Source organism: Ursus americanus, chromosome 1, assembly GCF_024610735.1.
Source record: "Ursus americanus isolate L20-20 chromosome 1, mUrsAme1.1.p, whole genome shotgun sequence".
Taxonomy (NCBI): Eukaryota; Metazoa; Chordata; class Mammalia; order Carnivora; family Ursidae; genus Ursus; species Ursus americanus.
The window spans coordinates 86113998-86136498 of NC_142127.1; the positions used below are offsets into that span (position 1 = coordinate 86113998).

At 38.4% G+C, this 22501-nt stretch overlaps 1 protein-coding gene and 1 non-coding gene across 6 annotated transcripts in view; one reads left to right on the plus strand and one right to left on the minus strand.

The window, feature by feature from the left end:
- Nucleotides 1-7302: 7302 nt before the first annotated feature.
- The window catches only part of BARD1 (BRCA1 associated RING domain 1), a 149139-nt gene continuing 133940 nt past the window's right edge, over nucleotides 7303-22501 (minus strand). For 3 of the 5 annotated variants that reach the window (XM_045806669.2, XM_045806667.2, XM_045806665.2), the window contains 4 exons: nucleotides 18292-18427; nucleotides 17654-17746; nucleotides 10775-10872; nucleotides 7303-9725 (listed from right to left, as the gene is read on the minus strand). In XM_045806669.2, coding sequence (XP_045662625.2) covers nucleotides 9393-9725; nucleotides 10775-10872; nucleotides 17654-17746; nucleotides 18292-18427 — 660 coding nt within the window. In that variant the 3' untranslated portion in view covers nucleotides 7303-9392. The remainder of the gene's footprint in view (nucleotides 9726-10774; nucleotides 10873-17653; nucleotides 17747-18291; nucleotides 18428-22501) is intronic. The other 2 variants (XM_045806668.2, XM_045806666.2) reach the window with 1 other exon arrangement.
- LOC123798326 (U4 spliceosomal RNA) lies at nucleotides 8764-8903 on the plus strand. Its single transcript, XR_006781249.1, has one exon. It is a non-coding gene; the product is annotated as a U4 spliceosomal RNA (small nuclear RNA).

Genomic DNA, 22501 nt, shown 5'->3' on the forward strand with positions numbered 1-22501 from the left:
TGAAAGTGACTTCCTAGATGGGAGGAAGCTCAAACAAAGTGCCTGCAGATGGGCACAGACAAGAAGGGAGATGCTGATTCACTCTTTGAAACCCCACTCTGAGGGAAAACAACTGCCATCTAAGAATTATTTATCAAAGCAAAGTCACAGGTGATAGGATGAAAACATTTTTCAGCCAAAATACATACAAACTGTATTCTTTCTCATGAAGCTGCTAGAGAATATGCTTAATCACGACACAGGGGTAAAGCAGTAAATAGGGACTCCCCCTGCCCCCAATAGGGAAGAAAAGCAAAGGAGTTTCCTAAGATCTGAAAAAGCAGGAACTCAAAAGATAAAAGCTCTGCAGATTTCATTAGCAAGCAGACCACAATGGAAGAGAAGACAGAAGCCTTTAGGAGGAATGTCTCCAGGAAAAACAAACTAGTCTGTTACCTAGTTTTGTCTCAGACAAAAATAATATTGTGAGACTTTTTTCAAAGATGTCAGAAAGTATCTGAAGATATAGACACAGGTTCAAACCTTTAGACAGAGATTTTAAAACTAATAAAAATTTAAGGAAAACAGGGGCGCCTGGGTGGCACAGCGGTTAAGCGTCTGCCTTCGGCTCAGGGCGTGATCCCGGCGTTATGGGATTGAGCCCCACATCAGGCTCCTCTGCTATGAGCCTGCTTCTTCCTCTCCCACTCCCCCCTGCTTGTGTTCCCTCTCTCGCTGGCTGTCTCTATCTCTGTTGAATAAATAAATAAAATCTTTAAAAAAAAAAATTTAAGGAAAACAAAAAGGTCTATAAAAAGGAAATACAATCACTACGAAAAAAAAAAAGAACATGGAAGACCAGAGATATGTCCATACTCATCATTGTGAAAGCCCTGAGAAAAAATTTATCTGCTTGGAATAATTTAGAAAGGAAAGAAGGAATCTTGGAGTGGGGAAAAAAAAAAAAAAAAAAAAAAACCAGCTACCATAACAGGAAATCACAGATATCTAAAATAGGTTAATCAAAAGAACGCAGTACACCCATACTTACATATGTAGGAGGCAAATACCAATGTAAACTACTAAAAGAGTACAAAGCGATTGTTTCTGAACAGAAAGCGATTGTTTCTGAACAGAAACTGAGAAAGAGGTATAGGGGACTGATATCTTTTAGTCTAAATCTCTTAGCACTTTTTCACTTTTTAAACTATGCACACAAATTACTTTGCTATAAAATAGAAAATTTCAAAATGTCAACAATTCATTTAAAAAACATTTTTTACATTAAAAAAAGAAAACCTTCCTTCTAATGACTACATCTGAATTCATAGAAAACGAGCATGAATACTAAAATGATGCATTTTTTGAAAAAGGTAGATGAGATAAATCTGGATAGCTTTAACTACTGTTTAAATTATCTCGAGATTAAACTTGCTAACTTAGCAAATTAAACACTGATAGCAAAAACTCATTTCCTATTCATGGCTTCAGCAAGCTGCATTTCCTATTTCTGACTTGTCTTCCTAATTAAAAGAAAAAATTTAAAAAAAATAAAACTCTCTAATAAAATATTGATAAAATATCATTCTCTTCTGCAAAAGACAAGAAGTATCACTCAAGGGGAATCAAAAAATGCTTAGTGAATATCATGGTGAATATTAAGTCATCTGATCCTAAGAAGGAGTCCTAAGTATCCTTCCAAAAAATACTTGATTATGTCCAGAGCAAACACTGTTGCTTCTTCTGCCAAGCAGGCAAGGTAGACTTCTAGAAGTATGTCCTGACATGGAAAAGCCCATTAGCGTGCAGCTCGCCACCAACACATCCCTTCTGCACAGGTCACAGGGGTGTGCCTCACCAAGAACACTGTCTGTGCAAGCTTCACCTTCTACTTTACTTCTTCACTTGTTTGGCTCCCCTGGTAGAGAGCAAGCCCCTCGAGGGCTGTAGCCATGTCTTATTCACCTTAGTTGTTCCAAGTAAGCAACACAGCCTGATATCCAGTAGTTTCCCATAAAAATCCAACGAATCAATGTACAAATTTGTGAATGAATACACCAGTCTAGACTCTTTTTCAACCTCTTTTGAAAACGTAAAACCAGATACATTTTTAAAAAGACAAAACTCATCTGTGTAACTGCTAGTGAATCTTTGCATAGCACTTTCAAAAGAGGATACTTACTGGAAGTCCACTGCCTGCTCTTTGAGCTTCTGTCACGTATCTGCAAAAGAAAGGCCAATAGGCAAAAAAATCTTTAGATCTCGTTTACTTTTCAGAATGTAATAATTCCCTTTTAAAATAAACATCGCACTTGCTAATTGTTACTTCTACTGCCCAGAAAAATAATCTGAACTTACTACCAGGTATCAGAACTTTCGTGCTCACTGGATAAGGAAATGATGATTACAACGGGAATGGTGATGTTACGGCCCATGCATCACCATGGTCTACCTCAAATTCCACATGCCTCAGCTTCAAAAATGTAGGTCTTGGGGAATCAGACACATTACATACGTAATATATGTGAAATACAATTTCACAAGGAAATTTCCAACACTAAAGCAGTGCCAAGCAATGCCTTGCAACTGTGTTAAGTGCAGGCATAAAAATCACCTGGAAAGCTTTTTTAAATATATTTCTCCTTCCTACACTCTCCCTGTCTTGGAGGTTTTGCTTTTTGTTATTTTTGTTTTTGCTGTTGTTGTTTGGCCCCTTTAACTCCCAACTAGGAGGACCTGGCCTGCCAGCTGAGAATCATTTCCGAACTGAGCCACAGTTATTGACTAGAATATGTCCTATACTCCAGGCAGGCTGGGGGGACAGCAACAAATCTATAAAGATCACTTAAGTTTTTAAGATGTGGTTCAGTTTGGTGATGGTGAATACATTCTAGCTGATAAAACAACTCCACCAATTGGTGTGGTTGCCTGAGACAAAAGTCGAAAAAGATTTTAAGTCCCTTTTTGGTCTCAGAAACAGATGCAGGAATTAGGAATGTCTGCTGAGGTAGAAGTAGAGGCTACAGCACATTTGGGATGCCCCTTCTAGATGGCATAGGCCAGCCTAATAAGTTCATTCAAGTAAAAGATCAGAGGCTCCTGTAATAGCAAACACTTTGATTTACTTAAAGAAGTAATGTAGCTTGGGAGGCAGTATGGCAGGAAGAAAGGAACACACGTGCTTCATCTGGGCCCTGCCAACGAGATGTGTGATCTAGAGTTCTCTGGGCCTGTTTCCTCATCTTAACACAGGCAAGCTGATCTCTGAGGCCTCTACCAGAAGGCCTAAGATTCTTTTTTTTTCCCTTCCCTTTTCTGGTTAGTTTCTAACCCATAAGAGCTAGAGTGTTTGAACCTTACAAGCAAAGTCTCATCAATTCATGAAAATCATAGCAATCAATTAAGGCTCATTTTCTAATTTTTGTATTTTAAGCATAACTAGAGGTCTTAATTTAAATGTGTAGGGCATGCACTGCATTTTGCAGAGATGGTAATGACAAACGGTGACTTAGTTTGACACTTTAAAGAAAACCTCCTTCCCACAGGACCAAAATTTATCGTAACAATATTTATACAGATTTATCTATGACTGAAACAATCCAAATACAAAATAGCAGGGATTTAGTTTTTAAATTATCATACATCTTGTTGATAGGCTACCATACAAGTATTGGAAATTATGTACAAGAATATTTAATTACATGGGAAGATATGGGAAGTAAAAGTATATTCGGGGTTTAATCCCTTAATTATAAAAGCTACATGTGTGTGTGCTTGAAGAGAAAAAAAAAGAATGTTTTTCTGGGTTGTAGATCAGCTCTGTATGTCCAAAGCCCAAGGAAATGAATAAAGGGGTGTGTATCTCAAGTGTGGAGGCCTAAGCAGTCCTGGGATCCAAAATAAATGTATGCATGGGAATGAAGGCTAAACAAAATGTTAGCTGAATGGATAGGACAGGCCACACAAATGGAGACAATTCACTCAGAGATGGGGAGAGAAATCAGAGGTAAGAAATTAGTCAGACAGGCTGGGTCCTAGTTGTTGTTAAGACTAAACCCATCAGTAGAAGAGAAATAATAAAGATTAGAGCAGAAATCAAAGAAACAGAAATGAGAAGAACAGAACAGATCAAGGAAACCAGGAGCTGGTTCTTTGAAAGAATTAACAAGATGGATAACCCCCTGGCCAGACTTATCAAAAAGAAAAGAGAAAGGACCCAAATAAAATCATGAATGAAAGAGGAGAAATCACAACCAACACCAAAGAAATACAAACAATTATAAGAACATATTATGAGCACTACATGCAAACAAATTAGGCAATCTGAAGAAATGGATGCATTCCTAGAGATGTATAAACTACCAAAACTGAAACAAGAAGAAAGAGAAAACCTGAAAGACCCATAACCAGCAAGGAAATTATAGCAGAAATCAAAAATCTCCCAACAAGAGCCCAGGGCCGGATGGCTTCCCAGGGGAATTCTACCAAACATTTAAAGAAGAATTAATACCTATTCTTCTGAAGCTTTATCAAAAAATTGAAATGGAAGGAAAACTTCCCAACTTTTTCTATGGGAGAAGATATTTGCAAATATCGTATCACATAAAGGGCTAGTATCCAAAATTTATAAAGAACTTATCAAACTCAACATCCAAAGAAAGAAAATGCTCAACATCACTCAGCATCAGGGAAATACAAATCAAAACCACAGTGAGATACCATCTCACACCAGTCAGAACGGCTAAAATTAACAAGTCAGGAAATGACATGTTGGCGAGGATGGGGAGAAAGGGGAACCCTCCTACACTGTTGGTGGGAATGCAAACTGGTGCAGCCACTCTGGAAAACAGTATGGAGGTTCCTCAAAAAGTTGAAAATAGAGCTACCCTACAAGCCAGCAACTGCACTACTGGGTATTTACTACTTCGGATACAAATATAGTGATCCGAAGGGGCACCTGCACCCCAATGCTTATAGCAGCAATGTCCACAATTAGCCAAACTATGGAAAGAGCCCAGATGTCTATTGACAGGTAAAAGAAGATGCAGTGTGTATGTGTGTGTGTGTGTGTGTGTGTGTGTGCGTGTGTGTGTATAAAATGGAATATTACACAGCCATCAAAAAAATATGAAATCTTGCCATTTGCAATGACGTAGAGGGAACTAGAGTGTATTACACTAAGCGAAATAAGACAGAGAAAGGCAATTATCACATGATCTCACTGATATGTGGATTTAAGAAACAAAACAGAAGATCATAGCAGGAGAGAGGAAAAAAAACAAGACAAAACCAGAGAGGGAGACAAACCACAAGAGACTCTTAATCATAGGAAACAAACTGAGGGTTGCTGGAGAGGAGGGAGGTGGAGGGATGAGTTAACTGGGTGATGGACCTTTAGGAGGGGATGTGATGTAATGAGCACTGGGTATTGTATGAGGCTGGTGAATCAGACCTGTACCTCTAAAACCAGTAATACATTATAGGTTAAATGAATTTTTTAAAAAAGGAAAAAAAAAAAAAAAACTAAGCCAACAAAGTAAAGACAGGACAGCCCGTAGCTGAGCAGGGGTTGGGGACAACAGCCAGGACGATTCAGGACAGAAATGAGCTCACTACCACAAGTCACCTTTTAATGAGCTGCTTTTAGAAAGGTCTCTGATCCATATTGCTCACCAAGGTTTTGGAAGATAATCCTGTAAATGCCCAAACGAGGCTGTCAAAGCTTTTGTCCATCTTTATGCCCATGTTAGATGAAGAGTATTTCGACTCCCACTTTATAACTGCAGACACAGGTTAGCAAAACTAGTAGAGATGATAAACCCAGGTCCAACTGATCCAAAGCCTGCACAGAAGTCATGCCCCAGCCCCACCCCCATATCTATAATCCAATCTCCAAGCCTGACAGTAGACTTACTGACCTTCTGGAAGTGACCTACACAGGCCCACAGGAGCACTGGAGCCAAAGTCCTCTTCGGGTCTGGGGAGTTAGTCTTCAACCTTTTAAGCCAAGTCAGGGTCCAAAAGGTCTACTGCCTTCAACTTCCCCCACATTGCTCTTCTAGTAACAAAATGGTGTAGTATGCCTTAGAAAGCTACATAATCAACAGTCCTGAATTCATAAGATAGTATGTATTAGTTACATACATAATCGTATTAATTGACTGAAAAAAATTAGAACTGCTTAGTTTTCAATTATTAGGTGATCATACATTAAGTCCACAATTTGTAGTTCCAACAAAATAGTGGCTTACAGTTATTAAAATAAGCACAATTTCCTGCCATTTTGTGTTCTGGTTAGAGAACAGAATACACATTTGTGGCTGTGGTAAGGTCCACGAACCTTCAGATCACAACGGACTCTTTTTCTGCCCCAACCCAAGGAGGTAATTACAGCTAATGTGTAATGTGACTGCCCCTCCCTGCATCTTATTCCCACAAAAACATCAAACCTCCCAAAAGATAATCTTCACCTATACAGAGGTCACTTAACCACCAAATTCACAAAACAGGCTCAAAAGAAATCAAGACAGGTAGAATAAATGGTAAATCTTTTCTACAAAAATCTAAGTATCTGCTAGGTGAATCACCAAAATCCTCACACATTGCTTACTTATCCTCATTTCACTCATAATTCTAATATGGTTCCTGCCTGGTTTTCATTCCTTAGCAAGTCAAAAGAAAAATAATTGGATAGGGTAAAATATAAATGGAGATAGGTAAGTAGGGGGGTGCCTAGGTGGCTCAGTCAGTTAAGCGCCTGCCTTTGGCTCAGGTCATGATTTCAGGGTCCTGGGATCGAGCCCCACATCAGGCTTTCTGCTCAGCGGGGAGTCTGCTTCTCCCTCTCCCTCTGCTGCTTCCCCTGCTCATGCTCTCTCTCTCTCTCAAATAAATAAATAAAATCTTTAAAAAAAAAATTCTTTTTAAAAGGAAATAGAAAAGTAGCCACAAAGTAGTGGCTTCCAAGGGAAGAAGCTGCAAAATGCAGGCAGAAGCAGAAAGCAGCCGCGCGTGATACTGCGGACAAGCTGCCGATCCTCTGGCTTTAATGGAACCATGAAGGAATCACTGTGTGATCACTGACCCTCTTAATGATGATTCCAAAATATCAAGGTTACACCGTATTTTAACAGACAGAGGTATTTAAGGTAATAAGGTATCTAATACAGTTTAGAAATATTTCTATCCAAAATTAACCACAATGTGTTAAGTGTTCCAAAAGGTCAGCTTTTGTTAGCTAAAAGGTTTCCTCCCAGGACTTACTGAGTCTTACTCTTCAACAGCCCAGAATAAGTAAACTACTTCTATAGGAAGATACAGAAATACAGAAACACAAATAACTTTAATGATTTATAGTCAAGAAAAAGGAAGCATGACTCTGTGATTAAAAAATGAAAACAGTTACAAGTGTATCTACACAGAAATTACAAAGTTCAAGAGCTTAACATCAACCAACTGCCGTCAAAATAAATATTTAAAGGAACCAAAAATAAAACCGCTTAACAGTGGGGAACAAAATATGACAAAGAGGGAGGGGGGATAAACCAAGAAATGAATGAAGTTGAGTGGGCAGCAACCTCCGAAGTTGTTTTACAAACAGGGATTCAAATCAGAGGAACAGACACAAACCTGTCTAGGAATGTGACCGATGAGGCAATAGAAAGTGACCATAAGTCAGTTATAAATCAAAAATGACAACCAAAATCCCAGAGAGTCCTAAATTATTTAATCCAGACATTATCTAACCCCTCAGATTTGCTTGGTGCTATGGTGTTCATCATTCTCCATTAGAATGAAATGTGGGACAAACACATTACTGGTCGGAGAGGGCTGCAGAACTAATGCATCTGTGAAGGTCAGGGTTCGCAGGTTATCACTGCGTTTACACAATGTGTTTTTTGATACGGAAGTGACATGTCAAGGAAGGAATTACATTAAGATTCATTTTGAAATAATCAGCAGAATCTCAAACTTACAAATAAATTAATCTTACTATGTTCATTCACTTCAGACTCCCAGTATTCTCATCCAGTGCTTAACAAATCTCCACCCCATGAGGGACCAAACCTGGCAGGTCCCACAGTGTCTCCCTTCCCATGTCTTTCATATTAGGAGTATATTCAGTTTCTAGGAAGACTTATTAAAGAATTCTTCTTACAAATATTTTAAAATGATCTAATCTACCTTGTCGATTCATTCACAAACAGGAACACTCCCATCAGAGTAACCTCCCCAGGACTCCCAGGCTCAGGAGTCCTGTGTCCGACTCTGCAGCCTTGACTGTCGTGGTATGAGGAGTGAGCCCTTTCCACTCCTGCCTTTATAGACTTATTGTGATGGCCTTTTGTACCACCTGCACAAAATCTGTTCTAATCAGATAATCCCCAACTTCTGCCTCCACAGCCATCTAAAAATGGAATATTAAAAACTTGGCAAAAGAAGACCTTCAAAAACAATTATTTTAGCAATATGTAGCGAGGTCTACCGAAAAAAGGACTGGCCTCTAATTCAACCAACATCTGATTGACAACTTACTAATCTGGTGAGACCTTCTAAGGAATATTGATACTAAAATGTGTTAGAGAAAACGCTCTACGTATACATGCATATACTGCAGATAAACACGGTCACAAATTGATGGTTAACAATAAGCAAGTATATACAATAAAAATATGTACCATAAGTCCAATGCTGATTTTCACCACCAAAGAATAATGCTATGGTTTAAATCATGATTTCTTGATGAATACCTAAGATAAAAGAAGGGATAAAAACGAAGCAACCAGCTTTGCGCACTGGCAGTATCGTAGCCAATGAGTTTATCCGAGGTGCGATTATTGCTAATTGAAAAAACGAAGGAACTGACATTCACGTAAATTGTAAGAAACTAAATGCAACGTAAGATGAAGACAACTGTAGACAGAAGAATTTAACACCCCTGGTGGTACACTCAGACCAGGTACTCTATGACACTAAAGCCAGACTCACTTATTTGACAATATTCTGTTTACCAAGGATGGGAAGTACTTCTGCTGGTGCCCAGTGTGCATTGTCTTCATCAAAGAACATTAAAAGGCTGAGACAGAAACAACACGGCTTGTATATTTAGCCAATGGTTCTAGTACTCTCTCATTGATCTTTGGTAGCTGATAAATGAATAAAAAGACATGATGAATCCAAATATACACCAGTTTAAAAAGAAAAATCCTTCAAAGAATTTCAGCATCTAAATGGTAAACACAGAATGAATTCCAACTCTGGCATAAGTTTTGTTTTGTTTTGTTTTGAATTCAAGGAAAAAATATGTATGAACGAGTATACCTAGTCATAAAAATGTGAATGATCAAAACAGTGCAATGGCTGGGTTCTCACACCATGTGAGTTCAATCTGAAACGTTCATCTGTTGCAATATTCAGCTGTCAAGAGGGAGCAACTCAAAGGACATCACACAATCGATAAACCAGCTGGAAGGAGCCATCCAGACTTTGCCCTGCCGAACCCTCTCTGAGCGATGATTAGACAAATCTTCGTAGATGATATACTGTGTGCAGAAGCGCTGATCGGAATCGGGTCTTGCGTGGTACGCGACCGTATTGATGGTCTGAGTCACGTCACTGTCTGGCTTGGGCTTTCTACTGAGGACCTGGCCCCCAGCTGCAGCAACAAGCTTAATAAGGTTGTCCTTTGGATGGTGTTTGAAGGTTCCCCCAAGATAGAAGTAGCACCCATCAAACAGCTTTGGCAACTGAAATAACAAGAAAAGGCTCGTTAAAAGCAGATCAAAATATTTAAAAACACTGCATATGAATGAGGAAAATAAAGATAAATAGTCATGAGCTGTTAAGAAGCTGCTTAAATGAAGTGCTGGGCTAAGCTGTATTTCAAGTACATTATTTGGGTCAAGAAAAGTACTTATGTATTTATAGGTTTCCTAGTTATAATTTTTCTCCTAAAACTCAGTCACCATCTCAGGAACTTCACTCTCCTCAGATTTTAAGTGTTAGGTGTGCTGTGTGTGTTATGTTTCTGATATACTGCACATTTTAAAAAGCAAACAGAAATCAAACTTCCTTTATCAGATGCTATTCACATTTGGTGGGACATGAAGCCCCACGAACTCCTAGGGTATCTGAAATGTGGTTCAGGGATACCTGGCTACACTTAGTAAGATTGTATGAGGAACACCGTTTCTGTGGATCCTTACTCAGGTCCCTGTATGCGACCAACCTCCGGTCTCGAGGATAGCCCTGGTGGGAGTGTGGCCTCCAGGGTTCAAGATACATATTCCTTGCGGTACAATACATTATGAAGCCAGGGCTAGGTATCCAATTAGCTATGAAACACACCTCTTTGTGCTCTATGAAAAAAAAAATTCCACAATTGCCTTCTATGAAAATTTTTCTTCATCATTTCTAATATATATGTACACACAGGATGATGGAATATTAGCCATTAAAACTGCAATATGTGGCAATAAAGACATATGGGAACTAAATCCGAGCAGCAGCCATAAGTCTTCTTTCAAGTTACTCTTGTATCTGAGACTTACCGCAGATTCTGAAAGGTTTATGGGAATGTTCAAGATGCCAACAATCCATTAACAGTATGAAATCATCACCTTCTGGATTTTACTGCTCATTGTGATCATCTCTCAGAATCAAGTGGTTGAAACAAGCACAATTAAAATTTTAATCAGTCACCTGTACTTGTTGAAAGGGCAAGAGAAGTTTTTCCTGATGGTGATACTATTAAGTTATAATAAGACCAATGAAAGCAGTATCAAAAGACAAATACCAGCTGTTCCTTGTTGAGCCTGCTTCGCTGTGGTCCTTCAGGAATCTCGTACTTTTCCTCCTGTTCACATGCTTTTCTCTGTAGACATGCTTTCACCCCTAACAAAAAACAAGGGTAAAATGAGTACTTGTTTCTCACTGAAACAAGTAATTTACCTAGGTGGTTTTTCTTCTCCATGGTTGTTTTAACTATTGTTCTGAAACAGAAATAGAAACCTTACTCATGTTAAAACAAAATGTAATAAAAATGGTTTTCCATATAAAGAAAACGTAAGAAATCGTTCCTTCAGAGAACTGAGCACTGAAGTGTACTGAATACGAATTTTAGTTTCTTTTCTGAAAAACCTAAATCAATATGCTATTTCACATGCAATTACAAAAATCTAAATTTTTATTTGTAGCAATTACCAAAAGGAAGGTGGATAAAAAGTCCGTCATTTAGTTCAGCCCACAGTGATTTGAACTTGAGGGCTGATCTCCTGCACTGCTCGTTTCCACAGTCCTGTGTCTAACCTCCTGTGAGACTCTGACGTAGGAAAGGTGCTTCCGCCCACAGCACCTAGCTCAGATGGCCACCCAGCAGAGGCACGACAGCACCTGTTGAACAGTAAGCAGATCTGGGGACATGTCTGCAATCTGACAGGTACACAACTGAAGTCTCTAGTCTAGAGATGACTTGACGAATATTTCAAATGCTTTAGAGATGCTTCAATAGACACGTTCCAAGATACTGCTTAATATAGAAAAGTCAGAAGATCTGAACAACTGAATCCTCCATCTCTCCAAAAGCAGAGCTTGGTCAAGGGATTGAATTTTTTCTTAATGCATATACAAATTCAACGTTCAACCTTGGGATGGCTATAATTCCCTATCATGTGATTCTTAATTTTGCTTATGTTTTGGTGTCCCTTTCCTCCAATGTTTTTAATTCAAAAATCCTATTTAGCCAAGTTTGTTATGCTGAATTTCTGAATCTTACTATTCTCACCAACTTATCATAAATACAATTGTTCTATAAAAACTGTTGGGTTTCTACATGTAACAAAAACTGCATTTTAAAAATATAATTTTTAGTAATTGCCCACTGAATAAAAAACAGTCTAATGGAGCTAATATTAAAATATGTGTTATATATGGAAAATGAGTCTCAATATTTTTGAGTAGGTCAAAGTATCATACATACCAGAAACAATGCCTGTGTGCTTACATTGCATCATACACTGTATCTAATATTAAAAACCAACCTAAAAAACATTAGCAATCTAGCTCAATCATGGACTTACCTTAAACTCATTATTTTACATGTAAATTATTATTTTTACTCTATCACTTAAGCATGTAGTCCCCTTCCTAAATCTCCTTTCCTGATGACACTTGTAGAGCATTCATACCAGTATCTTTAGATGAATGAACAGGACAGCATATAAAGCCAAGGACCGAATACTCCTATGGTAACTACTGTAACAAGAAGAGCAAATGTCTTCATTACAGAAATACAGAAATGGGCTGTGCTTATGCTTGCTGCATATCCATTTTACAAATTCATTTGGTTGATTATATTTAAACTGTCAAAAAAGCATATTACGATGTATCTATTGACTGAGCCACCCAGGCGCTCCCAAATAATCCCCTTTTTAGAGCCGTGATTAAAGACTAAACTTTTTTTTTTTTTCAAACATCCAAAACTTTTTCTTAATAAAATAATCAAAAAAACTCATACTTGGTGTTCTTTAGTCATATATTTAAAGTTTAAATAAGTATGGAAGAATTTCTGTTTTGACTGGTAGGACAATCACACCACATCAGACTGCACTTGCTAGGTCTACAGAACTGGTATAAAAGATCTGGTGTATCTGACTGCAGCAACATACACACACACACAGGTGCTAATTTCCCTGATTAAGACTGAAGCCCTTACGTATCCAATTAATCTTCGGAAAGTTGAAAAAGAAAATGAACTTTCTAATTGTCATGAGAACTTGAGAAGCTGAATTTCTTCCTACAGCCTTGGATTTCATTTAAAAGATACACATTGGGTTTTTTTGTTTGTTTTTTGTTTTTCGGTGGGGGGGGGGAGCAGAAGGAGGGACAGAAAAAGAGAGCCAGAGAGAGAGAATCTCAAGCAGCCTCCACACTGGGCACAAAGCCTGAGGCATGAGCCGGGGCTCAACAGAAATCAACAGTCAGATGTTTAACAGACTGGAGACGTCCAGGTGCCCCAGACACACATTGTTTTTTAATACATCACAAACAGGTCTCTGCCTATCAATCCACCAATGTTTTCTCTTGACTGTCCTTCGCCTGTATGCATTCACATATTTACATGTTTTTTTGTTTTTGTTTTTAAGATTTTATTTATTTATCTGACAGAGATAGAGAGGGAACACAGGCAGGGGGAGTGCGAGAGGAAGAAGCAGGCTCATGGCAGAGGAGCCTGATGTGGGGCTCGATCCCATAACGCCGGGATCACGCCCTGAGCCGAAGGCAGACGCTTAACGACCGCGCCACCCAGGCGCCCCACACACATTTATATGTTAAAAGTAAATATATAATTGTTTTATGCTTTTTAAAAATTTCAACAATCCTGTTTTTTATAATACTTTTAGTCTTAATATTTGTCACATAAAAATATGAGTTTTTTCAGAGACTATATTTAAACTTTTCTTAATTATTTCCGATTTAAGGTTATTCCCCCTATGTCCTACTACTGGAAATAACAATGAAAGTAACTCTTTTCTTTCTTCTGTATTTCTTGCTTAGGACAAATCCTCAGAAGTGGGACTATTAGATCAAAAGATGTTATTTTTTTTTAAATAATTCTTACAGAATCTTTGAAGGATTTCAGTAAACATGAAGTTGCCTATCAATTTTAGTTGATAGAAATGCTTTGGTATATATTTTTTTAAATTAGCAAAGTTAAAATAGAACTGAATAGACTCTATTCTATTTTACTGAATAGAATAAATTCGAAGAAACGAATTTTAATAGAAAAGTGTAAGTCTGTTAACCTGATTGTGAGGTTATTTATAATATGATGGTATAATGATTGTCTTTTAGATTCCATCTTCCTCAACTAAAACAGAAACAAAAAAACACCCTACTTGGTGCTTCCTCACCTCACAGACACCAGTCCAGTGTAAAATGTCTGGCACATTCCCATGGCAATGACCTCAGGTGCTAAGGACTTTCAAAACTTCTCCAGCAGCTAAACTTAGAGGAGAATGGGGAAGAGGGAGAGATTATTAAAGAAAAGATGACAGCCATCTGCTCTCCTCTTCACATTGAGATGAGAAGTGAAGAGGCAGAATTAATTCTTTTTAAAAAAGGTCAGGCTAGAGGAAATTTTGAAAGCAGTGTACTAAAAGGATAGGTCAATGAAAGATATTTCCTCTTTTTGAAGGCGAGTTTACATCTTTAGGATGTAGCTCCACCATATTCACAGTGTAGAAAGTGAATAAAAATCACTTATTTATGCATCTTCTGTTTTTTCATTCTAGTCATGTCTTCAATTATCCAAATTCACCCTTGTACGATGATGGTTCTAAGTTGCATGTGAGGAATTAGCACCAGAACCAGGACTTAAGCAGGAGCTCAGCCATAAATTTAATCTTAAAGGAATCTTCCTATCTGTATCTCCCGTTTCTGTAAAATAGCTATAAAATAAATATGATGAACAAATGGCTGGCACAACAGTACAACTAAGCCTATTCTCAGAATCTCCACTGTGACGCTGTAATATACTCTACATATATAATGTGGGAAAATAAGAGGTGGTCACCAATTAAGACAAACGTGGTTAAACAGAAAATTTCCAATAGCTAAATTTAGACAGTTATAATTCTTTTTTGTTAATTTGTTTAAATTCGTTTAATTTGTTATATTATTTTGGTAATTATCTACAGAGAAAAGTTTAGATAGAATGTCTTCTTGAATCTACTTGGTTTATGGAAAATCCCATGAAAAGATAATATTGAAGTTTCCATATAGTTAAACAAGTAAAGATTTTGTCTACCAGCAAACCAATGGGTATCTTCAACCACACGACCCACTTTTAATAAGTCATAAATCTTTACAATTAATTTTGAAAGCTTTGTTCCATGTCATGTTTCTTCAATATACATGTTTGTTTCAGAGTTTTGATTAGATTTGAACATTTTAAAAAATAAAAATGACGTGTCTGACACAAAAAACAATGTAGTGAGAAATATGTACTCAGACAGAAGGTATTTGCAGTTTCTTGCCTTCTCTTGATAAACCCAGGGACTATTTACAGTAATTATCCCAAACCCTGACCCTATTTCTCTTTGGACTCTTTGTTAGAAAGTACAAGAATATGAACTTCAGTAAGAGACTCCATGCAACGAGGGCACTGGGTGGCTCAGTTGGTTAAGCATCTGCCTTTGGCTCAGGTCATGATCCCCACGGTCCTGGGATCAAGCCTATGTCAGGCTCCTGCTCAGCAGGGACCCTGCTTCTCCCTCCCTCTCCCCCTCCACTGTGCTCTCTCTCTCTCAAATAAATAAAATCCTAAATAAGGGATTCCATGCGGGGTGCCTGGGTGGCTCAGTCGGTTAAGCAGCTGCCTTCGGCTCAGGTCATGATCCCAGGGTCCTGGGATGGAGTCCCGCATCGGGCTCCCTGCTCCACGGGGAGCCTGCTTCTCCCTCTCCCTCTCTGCCGCTCCCCCTGCCTGTGCTCTCTCTCTCTAATAAATAAATAAATCTTTTAAAAAATTAAAAATTTACAAAGAGAGAGAGAGACATTCCACACATCCATTATCCTGCAGAACTACTGACACTGGAGAGTGTTACTCACCACTGTAAGAATCACCAAACTGCACACTACTGAGTCAGCCTGAGTCCTTCGTGATTCTATAAAAATGACATGGCCAAGCCATTAAGATGACAAAACTTCCATTTCTTAAAGAAGGCAGATTTTATGGAAATGAATCATGTAGCCTGTATATTTAACCAGATGCAAGTTGAACATATTCACAAGAACAAGACTTAAACTGGCAATGCCTTAACATTCAAAATCTCACATGGCTTCTTTACTGTTAAGGCCTTGTTATTACGGAAATCTGTTCCTTCCTATAACCACTGGCAAAGCTTCGGAGCAGCTTCAGTGAAACAGCATCTACAATCATGAAACCAATTGTTTTAAACACTGAGGCCCAATGAGACTTGCCACGGACTTAAAAGGGAAAAGAAGTTCAAAAATAAAAGTGAGGCAGAAAGGGAAACTTTTTTTTCTCTGTACATATTCAGTCAGTCCAACTGCTTATCATACTTCTTAAACTGGCCATAACCAAGACAGACTAATCACAGATATGGATGAGCAGAGACGAGTGATAGTGCTGGTCACAGCCTTAGCTGGATCTGACCCATCAGTGGAGACTGGCAACACAAGGACAGTGGTAGCCGCATTTGAAAAGGACATGAATACCAACTGCTAAAGGGAAACTGTTCTACAAACCAAATTAATTTCACAATTAATAACACAATTAAGATCTTGATAAATCAAGCATTTCTACCATAAAACCTTCAAAGCACAAAGCCATAAAGTTTTTTAAAACTAACTCGAGTCCATCCTCTGCTTCTTAAAAAGAAAGTTTCATTAAAAATACCTGCTATCCTTTTTTAACTTTTTAATCTGAAATAATTATAGATTCATAGGAGGATATGCAGAAATGTACAGGGAAGTCCCATGCGCCCTTCCTCCAGTGTCCAATCGAACGCCCTACACACATTTAGAGCTCAATATCAAAACCAAGAATTTGACATATGGATACAATCCATAGAGCTTATTCAGATTTCATCAGTTATACATGCACTCAGGTCTGTGTGTGTGCATATGCATGCAGATCTACAGAATTTAATCATGTGTGCAGCCCTGTGTAACGTAACCACCGCTAGGATCAAGGTAATCAGCCCCATCATCACGGGACCCCTGTGGACCCCTTTACAGCCATTATTCTCTTCTAAAAAAATTAGTTCACAAAACAGGTATACCCACTGTCCTATTTTAACTATCGTATGCAAAGCAGATAGTTTAGCTATTGAAGAATAGAAATAACCCTGTATGAGCTTTCTTTTTGTTTGAAGTCCTAAGTGAAGCCAAGGGTAAGAAAAGCAAACAAGTGAGAGCAGGGAGGGTGAAAGGCAGTTCTGAGAGTGGTGGTGCTTGACCACCAACAAGAAGCAGATAAGGACGAAACATCTTCAGCAGAGGTGTGGATAACAGCTGGTGTAATCACTCCAAATCAGGCAGTACCAAGGGAGTCTAAACTTCCAGCAGTTTCCTTAATTACACTGGATCAGCTAAGAAAGCATACACAGTTTTTAGAAATCATCAAGTGAGGGGTGCCTGGGTGGCTCAGTCAGTTAAGCGAAACTCTTGGTTTCGGTTCAGGTCATGATCTTAGGGTGGTGAGATTGAGCCCCAGGTTGGGCTCCGTGCTAGGCGTGGAGCGTGCTTAAGATTCTGTCTCTCCTTCTCTTCCTTCCCCACCCCTAAAAAAATGATAAATGAAAGCTATAAACTATTTCACATCATGGTAGTATATTTAAAACATGTGTTTATTAAGTTAAATATATCATAACACTCAAAGTCTACTATATAATCTATTCACTCTTTATTAAAATAGTTCATAGTGTAGAAAAAAAACTCTAAAAAAGACTAAAAAGCACTTCTATGGACACATCAAGAACATCTAATTGATAACATTAACATAAGCTTTTTCAAAATGCAGTGACTAACCAGAGGTTTAAAAAAAAATTAACATTAGGTTCCTTAAATAATTATTGGCAGTAGAGCAGCATAAAAAATGAAATTAGTCAACTTAAATTCATTTTGTAGTTCTCCCAAGTCCAGTACTTACATTCAAATTTTAAGATCCAGCATCCATTGAGAATCCCAAGCATACATTTTAGGGTACTTTGAACTGTATCCCCAGGAACAATGACATGAGTTACTGGAATACAAAAAAAGAAGAGAAACAGAGATACAAAACAAAATAATTCTTTAACTGTTATAACCAGTTGGTCTGAGCTTCATAATCTGAATTTTCTTCAAAAGCAACAATCTTTATACTTAGATATAAGACTTTTTAAATTTAGTATTATTCTCCATCCTGGCCAAGAACATGAAAAATAAGATCATAAACCATGTATCTTAAAGCCACATTAGGAAGTATATATTTTTCTTTTATTGTCAAATTATAACTAAAGAAATAAAGCATTACACTGTACACAATTTGTCACCAGTGAACTCGTAAGTTTGCCCTTTTGACACTGTTCTGTCCTAAAATCTGTGCAAAACTTTAAACTTCGTATTTCATAACTAAATTAGGCCTGTATGTGGTTTATAACTATAAACACATTTTCAATGTATTACAAGATTCAAAGTATACTGCCAATCCCCAATGGTTAAAACATATAAATTATTAAGGGAGGTCTACAAAGGGATTACCTATTTGAAAACTTTTTGACCCAACAATAAGTATATAAAACTCCTCACCTGTATTGTCAAATTCGGCACATTTTTTAGCCTTAAGAATTGCTGCCAGCTCACTGAGCATTTTTTGTTGTTCTGAAGAAAGCCCACTGCCTATAAGCACAAGAGGTCCATCCCTACGCTGACCAGTGCTCATCTGCTAAGAAAGGGGAGATACCACAGTGTTAAAATCATTTAAAGACTAGAGAAAGATATTAACTGACTTGCACTTGATAGAAGCTTGAGTCTCAGTACTTATCTTCCTCTATCTGGTAATTTCCCACAATTTCCACCAAATCGTCACTCAGAGCCTTAATGGTCAATACATTTTATTAGTCCTTTATTTTTCCCCAATAAAATGCTATTTGGAATAGCAATCTCAAACCAGGGCATCTTGTTTCCTTGATTCTAAATTGGATCTCCGCAGGATTTTACAACTTCATTTGGTCTCCAAGAAGCCTTTTTTTTCCTTAAGTAACCCAAAACACCACTTAAAATGATCAATTCCCTATCTCCCCTCCGCTAACTTAGTCCCCTAAAGTTAAAACTCAGTTCGGTGTTTTTATTTTAAACTGAGATTATGTGAAAAATCAAAGAACACTAAAGCTTCTAACAGCACTGAACTCAAAAATTGAAAACAAACTCTTAACATCAAAACAGCTACCTATCGAAACTGAGAAAATTAAAACAGACAAGAGAATACAAAAGTTAGATCAGATCCACCAACAGTAATAACTCAACGTAGCTCATGGAAAGGAAAGAATTGCTTTTATAACGACCAATATTTTCACTTGAAGAGAAAGACATAGAACTTACAGGAGACAAAAACAACAAAAATAAAGAGAAGACACCAATGGATAGCATTTGAGATTAGAAGTGAAAGATTCAAAGAAACAATGAGATAATGCCTCGAACAGCAGCCAACAGAACTTAACAAATGCAACTGGAATGAGAGTTAGCCACAAGCCACCCGATAAAAGACAATCAATGACCCAGCAAAGAAGAAAAGAAAAAGCAAATCAACACCACTGTATTAGAAGACAAAAAGCCAAACACAGTACTATAAAATTTTCAAATACAAGACATAGGGCCCTCTGACATGTGTGACTTTATATGCAGAGGATTTTTCTGGGTTCTCAAAAGCTCTGAAGAACACAAGTGAAACACTGAAGGACGATCACCAGTCCAGTCCAGCAACTAGATTCGAGGAAGTTAGTATTTAAATATTCACTTCACATATCAGAGTAGTGATAATCCAGTCTGATGCCCTACAATGCAACACCTAAGCCATTTAGCTACACCGAGCTCATTCATTCAAATCTATTGAATGGATTCCGCTACTAAACAAGCAAGTATGTACACAAGATTTTTTAAAAGATTTCTATAAAAGGTCTTTTTAATGGCAATATTTAGCACTTAAAGTTCAGTTTCCTGAATTACTTATTCATCTAAGGTTCAAGGGGCAAAGGTTTTACTGGACAAGTTCACATATATTTACATCCCATTTCTCTATACGTATCTTCCCCATTCACTAAGTTATAAGGTGGTGTAACCATGTCTAACCTAAACACTGTAAATATTCCTTAAGATGAAAACAGTGCAGTACACTTTATGGATCATTCAATTACTAAGTAGTAAAAAATAGTAACTCAAAAATTGTCAGTTATACAAATAAGTGCCACAAAAATAGCTCTAAATGCAACACATTACTTTCCAATTTATATAACTCCACTTCAGCTAAATGAGTTCTCTGCACAAAATACAAGAGTGAAAAGATATCAATTCTAAATATAGCATATGATACTATTTCCATCAACCCCAGAAAAGCACCAAAGTGGGTCAAGCGTTTTCCTATCATAGTTTCTACATTTGAATAAAAAAAAGAAACTGGCACTAATTTCTCATAGTTAAGGAATACTATTAAGAAAAAAAATAATGAAACAGCCACCAAAGCCACACATTTGATTTGGAACAGGAGGTGAGGGGTGGGCAAGGAATTTAGTTTGAAATAAACAGAGATCTTAGAACCATGAGGTTCAAAAGATGTTCAGAAAACACTCCAAGGGTTCAATACCCTGATTCTATAGATAATAGTTACTATGTACAATGACATTAAGCAAACTCTTTTTAAAAAAGATTTTATCTGAGAGAGAGCGAGTAAGAGAGCACAAGCAGGGAGAGGAGAAGAGGGAGAGGGAGAAGCAGACTCCCCACTAAGCAGGGAGCCCACCAAGGGAGAAGCAGACTCCCCACTAAGCAGGGATCCCACCTGGGATCATGACCTGAGCTGAAGGCAGACACTTAACTGACTGAGCCACCCAGGTGCCCCCTGTGTCTCCACCTTCACTCTCAAACTGAAGTGCCAACCTAGCAGAGATCACAGTAACCCCAAGTGCCTGGAACACTGACTGATATATGCAGACACCCAATAAATATTTGTCAGATATGTGAACACATTCGTCATCTTGCCTGTATTGCTGTTTCGCATAAAACAGATAAATATGTCTCAATACCCATGCCATTACCTTAAGGCCCTGAGATAAGGAGATACAATCTAAGAAATAAAAATTCAGAGTCTTGGGTCTGTTGGTATCTGGGTACTTGGCTATGGGCATGTAAGAACAACGGGGGTAAATCCAATAAAATAAAAATGTATTTTGCCAGATGATTAGTGGTACAGGAAAATGACGCCGGGTTGGGAGGATAGGAAGCGCTGGGAGGTTGCTGTGTGAGATACAGCAGTACAGAGCCCTCCCTGACAGGACTACACCAGAGTCGGCTGCCCTGTGTACATCCAGGTCCCCACAACCGTTCCTGGCAGAGGGGACAGCTAGTGCAGAGGACCGGAAATCGAGTGTGTTTGGTGGATTCAAGAAACAGTGAGGCAGCCCAACATGGCTGAAAAAGAGTGAGTGAAAGGGAGTCTGACAGCAGTTGGGGGAAGACACATTCCAGAAAAGACACAACCCTTTCAACTTAGGACTTCTACACATTAGCTTTTCCTTAGCCAAAAATTTACCAGTAAGATAGTAAATAATGATACTCTCGGGCCATGTCCATGTGACATGAGGAAAGTATAGGTTTCTTGCATTTAATAAAAACACAACAGTAACTGGACAGTAGAATTGAGAGGAGGATAACCAATTTCCTCTTCTTTGAAGGACAGTACCATTTTCACACCTCAAGAATACCATGACGACACCCTTATTTTTGACACATTTAAAACAATCCTCCAGCTTTTCATAAAAGCAACATTGGCAAATGACAACTTAGTTCTCAGTTCTATGTTCTGCGGGGAGAGTTCAAGTCCAAATGAATAAAATAAATGCTCATTTATTTTACCATATTAAGTATGGTGGCACTGAATGAGTACTGACCTAAGATAAAGAAATTCAAGTTCTAACTGATCCATTAAAAAAAAAAACAACCTTTTTTTTTTCTTTTTTTGTAATGGCTCCTTAACCATGAGCAAACCAGACTAGGTTTCAGCTTTCTCATTTGTAAACTAAGAAAATGAAACTGCTGGTTTCTACTTTCTCTCAGTTCATTATCAAAATTCCAGCTTGGTGCCCATTTGCACAGCTGATGTCCAGGAGAAGGCAGGAGATAGTTCTCAGAGTACAAAGCTAACTAGCCTGTGACAGCACCTATGATCTCCTCAAGTACCTTAGGTCACTTCCTCATCAACAATGGGATCAACCACTGTGCCACTGCCCTCACTAGACAAGCTCAGGACCTCTGGTCACAGACATCAACTCATCCCTTCCTCTCATCTCCCCCTATCTGGGCAGTTGCAATGTGCCCACCACACCCCTCTCCTTCCCTCCCTGCCCACATCACACCACCTTTTCTCATCAGAGCTCTGTCCACCACACAGCTTCCTGACCCGTCTTTGGTCTCAGCCCACTCCGAGCTGTCCCCTGCAGTAAAACGCACTGAGAGTGCCCCACTGAGTAGGGCAGTAATGTCTAAACTCCTCCTCAGGGGATCCAAGGCCTTTCACAATCTGATCCCAACCTCACTCTTGACCTCCGGTTCCTCTCTAATAATACACCTTGTGCTCCTCTCACACTAAATCTAGTTTCTCAGATTTCGAAGGTCCTTTACGCCTCCTTGTCTTCGAGCTGTTGTTCCTTAGATTTGGACTGCCATCCCCACTTTGAACGCCTGATCACAGAGGGGCGATGCCTCACTGGATCCATGCCTCACTTCCTCCACACTAACAGAACCCCAA